This window comes from Camellia sinensis, chromosome 11, assembly GCF_055761805.1.
Source record: "Camellia sinensis isolate YWXY chromosome 11, ASM5576180v1, whole genome shotgun sequence".
Classification (NCBI taxonomy): domain Eukaryota; kingdom Viridiplantae; phylum Streptophyta; class Magnoliopsida; order Ericales; family Theaceae; genus Camellia; species Camellia sinensis.
The window spans coordinates 164,437,254-164,450,802 of NC_138971.1; the positions used below are offsets into that span (position 1 = coordinate 164,437,254).

General features: G+C 36.9%; 1 protein-coding gene across 4 annotated transcripts; it reads left to right on the plus strand.

Annotated features, from left to right (window-relative positions):
* Positions 1-1,310: 1,310 nt before the first annotated feature.
* Positions 1,311-12,811, plus strand: LOC114315002 (BRAP2 RING ZnF UBP domain-containing protein 2). 4 transcript variants are annotated; one of them, XR_014344912.1, is made up of 12 exons: positions 1,311-1,583; positions 2,589-2,704; positions 2,816-2,924; positions 3,029-3,143; positions 3,767-3,864; positions 4,718-4,824; positions 4,926-5,172; positions 5,319-5,372; positions 5,594-5,743; positions 5,872-5,936; positions 6,793-6,886; positions 7,038-7,080. XR_014344912.1 is itself a non-coding variant. In XM_082896013.1 (12 exons), exons 2-12 carry the CDS (start codon positions 2,641-2,643, stop codon positions 7,092-7,094), a joined length of 1,128 nt encoding a protein of 375 aa, XP_082752139.1. In that variant the 5' UTR covers positions 1,311-1,583; positions 2,589-2,640; the 3' UTR covers positions 7,095-12,811. The 4 variants fall into 4 exon arrangements, 3 of the variants coding, with proteins under 3 accessions (XP_082752139.1, XP_082752137.1, XP_082752138.1); XM_082896013.1 differs by having other exon boundaries at positions 2,809-2,924; positions 6,832-6,886; positions 7,038-12,811; XM_082896011.1 differs by having other exon boundaries at positions 6,832-6,886; positions 7,038-12,811.
* Positions 12,812-13,549: the final 738 nt, after the last annotated feature.

Genomic DNA, 13,549 nt, shown 5'->3' on the forward strand with positions numbered 1-13,549 from the left:
TTGCTTGAGGTGGTCATTCGGTCGTACTTCTGGTGGTCTACAAACAACGGCTACGGACAATAATTTGCTGAAAGCTACAACACATTTTCAGTTTGGTGAAAATTTGGAGATGTTCTCAATTTGATATCAGGTTGATAAAACCGTTGGAGCAAAAAAAAAAAAAAATGTACTTTTTCATCAAATTGAAATTTGGTGATGCATTTGCTTAACCATTGGAGATGGTCTTATATCTAATCAATCAAATTTTTACATGCATCTTCTTTATTAGCTTGTCATATAAGATGAACAATTCAAATAATTAATATAGATAAGGATGACAAACGAACCAAATAGTTTGAGTTCGACTCATGTTCGACTTATTAAAAACTTGTTCAAGCTCGGTTTGTTAAATAAATAAGCCAAGCTTGAACACATTTTAAATTTCGTTAAAATTTTCAAACTGAGTTTAAACAATCAATTGCTCATTCGACTCAGTTCAATGAGTCTAAAATTATATAAAATATCAAACTACTTGAATTCGGTTTGATAAACACTAGTTTAAAATCGACTCAAAAGTTTAACAAATCAAACGTAAATAAATTTTAAAATTTATTATAATGATCAAATTAAATTTAAACAACCCGTTCAATTCATTCATCACCCTTAAATGCAGATACAAATTAATCCTACAACATGCTAATTTCGTCCATGGAGTAAGATCTTCCACTCTAATAATGTCTCGTTTGGCAATATTATTTTTTAACTTAAAAGTTAAAATATCATTAAAAAAATTTAAAAGTCAACAACATATATAAAAAAAAAATCAAAGATTCTCATTTCTCTTTACTTTTTGTATATCTTTTCGTAAAAAATTAAAAATTCATCCTAAACATACTATTTTCTTTTACATAATATTTTAATCAAAAAATTTAAAAACTACTAAAAAAATATGTTCCCAAACGAGACCTAAATTTCATTCAATTGTCTCAATGAGGGTATTGAGTCGCCAAGCGTTTTATTTGATTAAGAAACTTAAAAATATATATATATATATATATACATAAAATATGCATAAATTAAATATATATATATACATATTTCACTTAATTTTATACATTTTTATTTTTATTTTTTAAAATTTTGTCAAACCTCTCAATTAACCACAACATATTAATGACTCTACCAAAGGACGTTCATACATCTTGACCGTATTCAATCCTTGCTCTTCTTTCCTGTATTTGATTGAAAGATAATAACAACAACCAAAAAAAAAATTAAAATTAAAAAGAGAAAAAGCAAATAATAAATAAAATATATTTACCTCACAGACCTTTTTTTTCTTTCATTTAATTTTTTTTTCGCAAATCCCCCTCTGAACGCAGCTTCTCTTCGTAGCCATGTCAGAGGCCACCTCAGCCGCCGGAGCACCGTCCGCCAATGTATTCCGGCCACCAACTGCCATGATTCCCGGCGCCACCCCCTCCTCCGCATCCAATGTCAGTCAAGCCTTCCAATTCTCTTCTGGAAACCCTAGAATTGAAGAAACCAGAGGCTTCATGCACCTCTACTGCAACGATTTCGCATCATCGTTTCCCGAACTTCCTGTAAATCTTAGTCTCTTCTTTGTCCTTCAAATTCTGAATCGTTCAAATTTCGTTCTTGATCTGTATCGAGTTGTTATGAAAACTAGAAAATTTTGATACTTTGTTCTTTTAGTAGAACTGTAGACGCTTTATTTGTTTTGACAAGAAGATGTAGGGATTTATGTACGTGGTTAAATGTTAAAGAGTCTGTTTGGTTGCTGAGAAAATGTGGTCGAAAGAAAATTTATTATTGGACTTGAGGAAATTATTTCCTATACTGGTATTCAAGATTGACAAATTAACAATGTTCTTTTTGTGTGAAATTTATTTGGTTTTATATTCCACTGTTTTCTTTGCAATTCCAAAAGGATTTTGAAACCTTAAAAGTTTGATGCTGTATGGAAGCACTTGATTGGGGTTTTTAGTGTTAGAAATTGTTCCACTTTGGTTGAAATGCATTAACTTTGGAAAAGAATTTGTTCATATTAACCATTTGTCTGGTTGCCAATAAAACTGAGGAAAAAGAGAAGGCAATAAAACTTAGATCAAGCTTTGTCAGTTAGATTTTTGCATTGAATTAATGTTTAAGGCTAAGAAACTTAAATAGCTACAATTTCTCAGCAAATAAGTAAAGCATAATTGCCTTCACTTATCAATTGTTCAAGTGAAAATTCAAATTTTTATGGGAACTTGAAAATTTGATGCATGATAAATGGCCAAGTAGGATTATTTTCCCCGCTTTTCAAGAACTACTCATCTTTGTTTTAGGCTTTATTGCTTTCAAAATTGAAGTGTTTCTTTTTCATTTATGACTTGGGTAGAAGCATGTAGAATTATTTTAGAAACTTTCATGTTTGATGTTTATAAAGGACTACATTAGGCTTTTCTGCTTCTTATTCAATTGTCCCACAAAAAAAAAAAAAAAAAGCTTCTTATTTCTTCTTCAATCCTATCTACTTTTGGAAAACAAGATCATGAGGTTGAAGAATTTACTGATTGTTTGTGTATCTTTCTAATGCTATTAAGGTTGGAAGGAAAACTATGGTTTGTGTGCTTGGAGTGCCAAATCACATGACATATGCAGATTTCTGTCAGTTTTGCTCTTCATTCATTCATCATATGTTGGAAATGCGAATTGTCAGGTTCAGTTTAAAATTTAATGCTTTAATATGTAATAAGGTGCTTTTTAGTATTTTGTTGGTTTTGGTTTTGGTTTTGGTTTTGATTGTTTTATGATTTGCTCAAGGGTTTAGGAATGATGGAGTGGAGGATAGGTATAGTGTCTTGATAAGGTTTGATGATCAGAGCTCAACTGATGCTTTCTACAAGCATTTCAATGGGAGACGTTATTCATCTCTTGAGGTTTACTTTGTTCTTATAAAAAAATTTGTCTCCAAAAAGTTGTTATTTATTATTCTTGTATGTGTTTTTTTTTTTAATTATTATTTTTGTGTGTTTGAGTACAGGTAGAGGCTTGCCGTGTACTTTTTACGGTTGATGTACAGTACACTGGTTTAATTGAACATGCACAAACCTCGCCTGCTAGCTCCACAGAGCAGCCCACATGTCCAGTCTGTCTTGGTGAGTTTCTGATCCTTGATTTCACAAACCAATATTTGTTTCTTGTAGTGCAATGAAGGTTGTTGCATTCTTTAGAAAGATTGTAGCTTGTGAACAAGAATGGCAAAGTTAATAGAAACACGTGGGTATATTATATCATAATTTTTCAACTAATTAAAAAAGCATAAGGAAAATTTTTGGTACATTGACACACACACACACACACACATATATATATATATAAGAAATAATAAAATAAGAATTAACTGTTATCTGTTGAGTGTTTTATTTTGTCTGGTATTTTCTCGTTTCACTTTTGGATCTGCCTCCAGGTTAAGAGGCGATGGGGTCTATTGGTTTGCACTGTGTTTCATGGTTAGTGATGCTCTTAGAGTAAGTAGTATTTTCTATTCAGACCTCAGGGATGTCTACTGGTATAGGAATTGATATTTAAGAATTCTATAGTGCAGCTGTTTGGCCCAATCCAAACCTCATCAGGGTTATTTAAAATCCTGCTAATCTGTTTCCCTCATTAACTACATTGATTTATTTAAGGTTTTTTCAAGCCATTTGAAGTTGTGGAATAGGAAGCTGATCTGTAGCTTTACAGTTTGGATTTCACTTATTTTTCTCCTTTGTTGCAGAGAGATTGGAGCAAGACATGAGTGGGATTCTCACAACTATCTGCAATCATTCTTTCCATTGCTCTTGTATTTCTAAATGGGCAGATTCTTCTTGTCCCGTAAGTAACTTAAATCTTCTTGGCATGATTTATTTATTTATGTTGGCCAAGTACATTAAGACGTTACATGGGGAAAATGAACTTAGATCTCCACATATCCTATCCCTTTTGGTTGAAACTAAGCAAATCATTCTTTCAATTGAGATTTTAAATCATTGGAATGAGTCAAATAACATAGGTAGCTTTGTGTGTCAGGCCATATAAATGTTGGTTCATTACTATTTGCTGGATTGTTGCGGTATTTGAATTCCACTTGTCAACTAAAATAAAAAATTAAAATAAAAAAGATATTGGCTTAAATTCTGCTTGGTGTTTAGCCTTAATTCTCTTTATCATATGCCATTTAAGACTTGGTTCAATTTTCAACAAATGGTATTCCTTTTCCCTCCGAGAGTTAGGTCGACGATTGACTGTTTTGTGAGTTTATTTCACCTCAAGGTTTTGCTAATAACCAAGCTAGCTTAGAGTTTAATAACCTGTCAGTTTTAACACTAATCCCACATTTAAAGACATAAAAAGTAAAAAGGGCATACCCAGTGCATGAAGCTCCTGCTTAAGCAGGCTCTGGGAAAGGGTTGGTGTACACAACCTTACCCCCGCGTATTAAAACTGACATAAAAAGTGTGGTAGGAAATAGTCTGGATATAAATTAGCAGTACTCATGTTGTGCAAATGGGCTCTTCTGTTATGTATTTGGAAGTTGTATAACTTGTATTTTCCTTTTGTCATCCAACTCATTCTAGACTTCCAAGTATATCGTGTATATTCATCATCAGTTGCAGAACATTTCTTCTAGATGAACAATTATGGAAAAAGGTAATTGGGTTGACTTGGTGTCCACATGTTATTGCAGGTATGCCGTTATTGCCAGCAGCAGCCTGAAAAATCAATATGTTTTGTTTGTCAGACTTCTGAGAATCTCTGGATTTGTGTTATTTGTGGGTTTGTTGGTTGTGGAAGGTAAGTTGATTTTTCTTTCTATGAGTGATTCTACTTTCCACATGAAGGAAAGGTGGTGAACATTTTATCATCTGCAGTTCCTAATTTTTGAAATTTTGTAGGTATGAAGGACATTCTGTAAGACATTGGAAAGAAACACAACATTGCTACTCCCTTGAATTGGACACGCAACGAGTCTGGGATTATGCCGGAGACAACTATGTTCACCGTTTGATTCAATCCAAAACTGATGGGAAGTTGGTTGAGTTGAATCACTACTGTGCACATGCTGACGATGGTTGTGGTAGTTGCAACTGCAGTATAGATACTGGATTTAGTGAGACTCTATTGAACAGTAAAGTTGAAAATGTAATGCTTTTATTTATCATTTGCTTCGTTTGACTCTTGTTTTTCATGTTTAATTCATTCTCTCATTTTTATTTATTTATTTATTTTTTCCGGTTAACATTATTTTGCCTTTAATCTGCAATGCTCATTTTAAACTTTATCAGCAGATTGTCAATGAGTACAGTGAACTTCTTACTACCCAGCTTGAGAACCAAAAAATAGTAAGTCCATTCTTTGATTTATATAACCTAATATGAGTTGGGATTGAATTTTGTGCTTCAGCTTGGCATTCAAGTTGACATTACCAACTTTTAAGGTGTCCCTGGAGTTTGATTTTCTGGTGTTTTCTTTTCCTAGTCTATTACGATTTCTTGGTAGGGGCAGATAGTTTTGGAGAATTTTTCTCTGTTTATCGTAATAATAGCCTCTCCTTTGCTGCTAGTATTTTGAGTCTTTACTGAGAGAAGTTGAAGAAGAAACTGAAAGGGAAATATCTGAAGCCATTGAGAAGGCTGCCAGTGGCAATCAGAAACTACAGAAGATGCAAGTCAAGCTGGATAAATGTGATCAAGAGAAGAGTTTTTTTGATGAGGTATTTTTCTTTGTTGATTGTAAGTGAGTTTGAGAATCTTTGTCTATAGTTAGTTATTATACAAATTGACAAGTAGATGTTTTAGTTCATGAGAAGAAAATTTGTAAGTTGTTTCCTTCTGCATGTAGATCAACAAGAGTCTTTTGAAAAATCAGGACATATTGAAGGCAAGTATAGTGGAAATTGAAGAAAGGTATGACTACCTTCCTCTACTTGTCGTCAGTTCTGAAGCTTGTATGGGATGATTGATTTTTTCGCTTATCTACTACAATCTAGATCTTCATAATGGTAAACTGGTGGAATCTCCTGAGGTTCACATACCTCTTATCCAAATATTGAAACATACCACCCACAGCAACCCCCCCGGCAAAAAAAAAAAAAAAATGGAATCAATAGAGATTTGAATTAAACATGACGTCTTCTTTTCAATTTGTTTCAAACATCTGATTTCTATAGTGGAGGTCCTTGATATGGTAAATAAAACGTAGGGTGATTATGATGGTAGTCACAGGAAGATTAGTTATGAGAATCCTGTGGAGATATGTTATGATTATATCATGTCAAATTGACTGTTAATTCTTATAGCCCTGTCTTCTGTTAGCAATCAAGAATGAAAATTTTATGTTGTAAATGAACCATTGGGAAGTAAATTGGGTTTCTCCAATAGTGTATTGTCCTACTATATGAATTCATTGGAAAATTACAATTGCGTGAAATTGGGATTGGAATTTGCATATGATGTTTGCTGTTGAATTATCAAGCAATGTTGTTGATATTACTATTTAAACAGTATCGTGATATTAGGAAGAACTAAAAATGTCTATAATGGACTTCTTGATATGCGGTCCATCATATTACCATCCATTTGGCTTTAGAAAACAGCTTCCTATGGTTTGTGATTCATCCTATTGTCAAGTGGTGTTATGAAGGCTGTATTCTTGGCCATCACCAGCCCACTTTTGTGCATATTCCTGAAACTGATCACTCCTATTTTTTATTGACAAAACATCGTATAACCATCTAATCTAGTTTATTACTGTTTGTTCTAGTTTCCCATGTTTTTCACCCTCTGATTAGTATTATTCCAGGGAGAAGAAGACTTTAAAACTGAAGGATGATAAAATACGAGAATTGGAGGAACAGGTACTTATAGTCAAATTACATAAGCTTTCAGTTCAAAAGAAAAAAAAGAAAGAAAATAAAGCAAATTACATAAATTTCGACCTCCTACTATTCCCATTGCAAGGATGCAACTTTATTTCACTGATGAATCTTTGTTGTGTATGCTATGCAGCTCGGAAATTTGATGGTGTGCCTTGAAGCCGGTAATACTGTGGAACAGCTGTCATAATCAGATGAAATGGCAGTATCTTGCCAATGCAAATAGAGTCCTCAAGAAACAGCACTCAACGGTCCACACGGGCTGATGCTTGGAGGATATTCTGGTTCCTGCTGTATTAAATCAAACAAAATGACAACATTTTTCCGGTTGAAAAAGTGGTCAAACATTTTTTTTTAAAATTTTAGATTTAAAGGGGATTTGATTTGCTAGTTTAGTTTAGTGATATCACCCCCTATTTATAAATGAAGATTGGGGTTTACAAGAAACACAATTACAAGATGATCCCTGAGGGCATAAAATGATCACAGACCCTAGTGTAACTTTCGGCTAATAAAATATGCTAACACTTTCGGCTAATATAATATGCTAACACTCCCCCTCAAGCTGGTGCGAAGATATCTCTCATGCCCAGCTTGCCTAATATTTCATGAAATGGTTTATTCCCAATCCCCTTGGTGAGAATGTCAACAAGTTGTTCACCAGACTGGACAAAAAGAGTACAAATGGTACCACTAGTGAGTTTCTCTTTAATGAAGTGGCGATCAATCTCAACATATTTTGTCCTGTCATGTTGAACTGGATTGTGAGCGATGTTGATGGCGGCCTTATTGTCACAGTATAACCACATGGAGTCCGTCTGATCAATACCTAGATCACTCAACAATAATTTGATCCATAAAAGTTCACACACACCTTGTGCCATAGCTCTAAACTCAGCTTCTGCACTTGACCTGGCAACCACATTCTGTTTCTTACTTCTCCAAGTAATTAGGTTGCCGCCAACAAATGTGCAATACCCTGAAGTTGATCTCCTATCAGTTACTGACCCAGCCCAGTCAGCATCTGTATAGGCTTCTACACGAAGATGATCATACTTTGAAAAATACAAACCCTTACCAGGAGCAGACTTCAAATACCTCAAGATTCTCATGACAGCCTCAAAGTGAATCTAATGAGGAGCATGCATAAACTGATTAACTACACTGACAGCAACAGCAATATCAGGACGGGAGTGAGATAGGTAAATGAGCTTACCCACTAATCGTTGATAGCTCCCCCTATCCACAACTTCTCCTCCTTCATCATCCTCTAATTTCTAATTGGGTTTCAGTGGGGTGGCACATGCCTTGCAGCCAAGCATCCCAGTTTCCTTCAACAGGTTAAGCACATATTTTCTTTGTGAGATAAATATCCCATCCTTAGAGTGAGCAACTTCAATTCCCAGAAAATACTTCAAGCTTCCCAAGTCTTTGATTTCAAACTCTTGAGCTAAATATTTCTTCAACAGAGGTATTTCCCCACTATCATTGCCTGTAAGAACTATGTCATCTACATAAACAATAAGTGCTGTAGTCTTACCGCGTGAGGAATGTTTCACAAACAATGTGTGATCTGCCTGACTTTGTTTGAAGCCATATTTAACCATAGCCTGAGTGAATCTCTCAAACCAAGCCCTTGGAGACTGTTTGAGACCATATAATGACTTCCGAAGTTTGCATACTTTGCCTTTTGTTTGATGATCCTCAAAACCCGGAGGAATGTCCATATATACTTCTTCTTCGAGGTCACCATGGAGAAAAGCATTCTTGACATCAAACTGATAAAGCGGCCAATCTAGATTAGCTGCTAGAGAGAGAAGTACTCTGACTGAATTCATTTTAGCCACGGGTGCGAAGGTCTCATGATAATCAATGCCATATGTCTGAGTAAACCCTTTTGCCACAAGTCTTGCCTTGTAACGCTCAATAGACCCATCTGCTTTGTGTTTCACAGTATATACCCATTTACATCCCACAGGTCGTTTGCCCGTAGGTAACTCAGTCAATTTCCAAGTGCCATTCTTCCTAAGTGCTTTCATTTCCTCAATCATGGCTAGTTTCCACTCAGAGGTAGCAAGAGCATCTTGAAAATGGTTAGGAATGCTAACAGAGGAAATATTGGACACAAACGCTCTATATGAGGATGACAAATGAGAGTATGATACAAACTGTGAGATAGGATGTTGAGTACAAGATCTCACACCCTTCCTCTTGGCAATAGGAACATCAAGATCAATGGACTCAAGAGATTCAAAGTTACCTAGACTCTTATCAGAAGCAGGAGATGGCAGTGGAGTAGCAGAGACGGTCCCGTGTATCCAGTTAACTTGTTTTTTGTCTATGTTCCGGACATAAACATGCCCGTCCTTATTCTTGGTGACAGTGGGTTCTATAGTCCCAGTAAAAGAGGGGGGTGCAAGAACAACTGGATCCACCATAGGAAGCACAGTAGTAGAGGGTGGTGCAAGAACAACTGGTTCCACCATAGGAGGCACAGGACTCACTTCACACCAAGGCTCCCCCGGAAATGAGGACGGTGACACCAGAGAGGACAAGAAATAGGACTGGGACTCAAAGAAAGTGACATCCATGGACACAAATCACTTACGAGAAGAAGGGTGGTAACATTTATACCCCTTTTGAGTAGGAGAGTAACCAAGGAAAACACACTTGAGGGAGCGAGGGTCCAACTTACCACGAGAGGGAGAGTGATCATGGACAAAACAGACACAACCAAATATTTTGGGAGGAATAGAAAACAAGGACGGAGAACCGAGGAGGACGTGAAGCGGAGCCTGTTTGTTCAAGACCTGGGTAGGGAGACGATTAATAAGATGGGCAGCAGTGAGAACAGCGTCGCCCCAGTAGGGCCGAGGCACATGCATAAAAAAACACATGCACCGAGCCATGTCAAGAAGATGCCGATTCTTGCGTTCGGCCACCCCATTTTGTTGAGGGGTATTGGTGCAAGAGGTCTGATGGATAATGCCATGAGTAGAGAAATATTGTCCTAACCCAGAAGCTATGTATTCCCCGCCATTATCAGAATGAAATATTTTGATAGTGCCCCCAAACTGAGTACAAATCATCTTATGAAAAGTGCGAAACACAGAGAAAACCTCACTCTTATCTTTCATGAGATACACCCAAGTAGCATGAGAAAAATCATCAATAAATGTAACAAACCAGCGATGACCTTTCACAGACAGAACACGAGAGGGACCCCAAACATCAGAATGTATTAATGAAAAAGGAACGAAGCTTTTATTCAAACTGGGAGCAAAAGAAGCTCTATGTTGTTTTCTAAGTTGACAAGACTCACAAAGAAAGTCAGACACATGATGATTTGCGAAACTAGAAGGAAATAAATGCTTAAGTAAATGAAATGAGGGATGCCCAAGACGCCGATGCCACAGCCATAAATCAGCGGGGGTAGTAGAAGACGTGGTGGAAGAATAAGCAAGTTTGTCTGGTTGATCTAGGAAGTAAAGACCATTTTCGGCACTATCACTGCCAATCGTCCTCCCCGTGACAAGGTCCTGAAAAAGACAATGATCAGGAAAAAACGTCACACTACAATTCAAATCCTGGGTAAGACGACTTAAGGATAACAGATTAACAGAAAACTTGGGAACATGGAGAACAGAAGATAGATGTATAGTAGGAGTGACTTGGACTAAACCTTTTCCAGAAATGGAAGAAACAGTACCATCGGCAATCCTAACTTTGTCCTGACCTGAAGAGGGCTTATAGACAGAGAAAAGATCAGAAGAGCCAGACATATGATCTGAGACACCAGAATCAATAATCCAAGGCAAAGATGTATGACACAGGAAAGCACAAGGAGAAGATGCTAAGTTACCTGAGCGGGAAAAGGACGAAGAAGCGGTACTGAGAGTAGTAGAAGATCGGCGGTCCAACAATTGGCGCAAAGCATCCTCCAGCTCAGTATCAGAAGCTTGGGTAACAGAAGTAGAATTAGAATCAAGGGTATCAACGGCACTAGACTGATGAGCCCGGGAATAGGAACCACGTCCTCTAGATGGGCCTGACCGACCTCCTCGAGAACCAGACCGATCACCTCGACCCCCGGATGGAGTCCCATGAAGCTTCCAACACGTCTCACGAGTATGCCGCGGCTTCTTGCAATAACCACAGAAGATAGACTCCTTAGCAACAGACGGAGGAGGTAGGCTGAGGCCATCTCGAGGAGTAGATAGTAATGCAACGGTCAGTAGAGACAGGGGACATCATAGCAGACCGGCGACTCTTCTCATTTTGTACATAGGCAAATGCCTCCTGAAGTGAAGGAAGAGTGTCCATACTCAGAATTCGACCCCTAACTGGATCATACTCCACATTTAGGCCGGCCAAAAATTTAAAGACCCGTTCCCGTGCGATGAACTTCTTGTACCCGACAGAATTAGTAGGGCAAACGGGTTTATAGTCTTCCAGGTGGTCAAGGCGTTTCCAGCCGTTGGTGAGGAAAGTGAAGTACTGAAGAACAGTCTGCTCCCCCTGAAGTGAGCTCTCAATAGAGCGGCGCAACTCAAATGCTTGTGAAAAATTCCCTTTGCGGGAATAGGTAACAGCCACAGCCTCCCAAACGTCCTGGGCAGTCTCCATAGACAAGTAGCTCTCACCAAGTTCTGGAACCATCGAATGGATAAGCCAACTCATAATCAAAGAGTTGGTAATCTCCCATTGGTCATAACCTGAGTCAGTGGTACTAGGTGCCTGTATCCTGCCATCAACATACCCCATCTTCCCTCTGCTCTTCAAGAACATAGTCAAACTTTGAGACCATGCGAGGTAGTTCTGACCATTAAATAGAGAGGTGGTGATTTTCAGACTAGGGTTGGGGTTCTCAGTCATGGTAGTAGGTAGAATGGGACTCTCACTCTTTGGTGTTTGAGAAGAAGGGGACACACTGGTGGAATCTGTCATGGATACAATACTACCGAACCCGCAACAAAACTAGTGGCAATCACAAACCTAGAAGGGAGATAACAGGCACAATGATCACTATAAAGACATTAAGAAACTATTTTGTTTTTTTGTTTTTGTTTTTGTTTTTGTTTTTGTTTTTTTCTGTTTTTGTTTTTTTTTTGTTTTTTTTGTTTTTTTGTTTTTTTTTGTTTATTATATATATATATATTGATTTATTTATGTATACATGTATTTATATATAAATATATATATTAGGCTAGATTTATATATATATATCAGGATAGATATATATAGTTATATATACCTGGGTGAGAGATCAGAGGACGACGAGGGGGGGTGGAGACGAGCGACGAAGGGGATGAGTGACGAAGACGACAGAGGACGACGAGGGGGATGGAGACGAGCGACGAACCGCTGGAGGAGCTGAGATCGACGAGCTGAGGAGCTGATCGACGAGCTGAGGAGCTGAGATCGACGAGTGACGAAGCTGAGACGGAGACGAAGACGAAGCAGAATGACGACGGTGGCTGAAGATCGACCCAGCAGATGATCCAACTAGGTATGTTTTGAATCCTAACCCTAGAGGTGAAGCTCTGATACCATGAAGCTTGGGTAACCAGCTTGGGGTATGATAGAATATCACCCCCTATTTATAAATGAAGATTAGGGTTTACAAGAAACACAATTACAAGATGATCCCTGAGGGCATAAAATGATTACAGACCCTAGTGTAACTTTCGGCTAATAAAATATGCTAACACTTTCGGCTAATATAATATGCTAACAAGATGGTGATAGCTGATGAACGTTAACCAGCATTCTTTGTGGTTAATTTGGAGGTCCATTTTTTTTTGGTAAAGCTGACTCTGTAAAGAACTATACGCTACCAGCACTTATTGTAAATTTTTATGTCAAATAGAAATGTCAATACAATTTAGTGTACACAAGAATTTTATATTTGACTCTGGTATTTGTATAATTTGGCCAAGATATTACAATAGTTACATGATTATAAGACTAAGGGGTTGTTTGGGGTGTCTTAAATAAGTGTACTTTTTGTCTTTTTGGACTAAAAAATTGAGGTTGAAAATATAGATGTGTGGGTTAATTTTTTGAATTTTTATAAAAAAATGTGTAATAAAAAATTGTAAAAATTGATTTGTAGGGAAAAATTCGAATTGGGAGTTGTGCAGCCGTAATTTTTGATTTTTGGTGAATAGTGTTACTTTTTAATTTTTTGAGTAATTTTTTGACTTTTTTATAAGTTTCCAAACTTGGCCTAACCATATGTTATTTGCTTTGTATTTTAACTCCTTGCCTCCCAAGCCCATGTGGTACTGTTAATTTCAGGTTCTTGTTAGTTTTGAATGCAATTTCCGTGCCAAATTTTGAACATAAGAACTTAAAATAGTGTGCTATCGATGGTGCATATATCTGCCAAGGCCATGTGTGTTATATTGTTAAGAATTTCATTTGGATGAACATATTCAATATTGCTGTCAAATTCTTGTCCCGTCTGAGCTAATAGTCATAATGAATTCAAATTATTTGCAATTGAAGATCTTGATAGAATATACTTGTAAAGTTTTCTCAGATTGAAAATTTTGGGAAAAGTTGTTTATTTAACTAGTGTTTCACAAAGTTAAAAACTGATATACTACGGCTTATTTGAAGTCTTTTATGCTTGGAAATGTT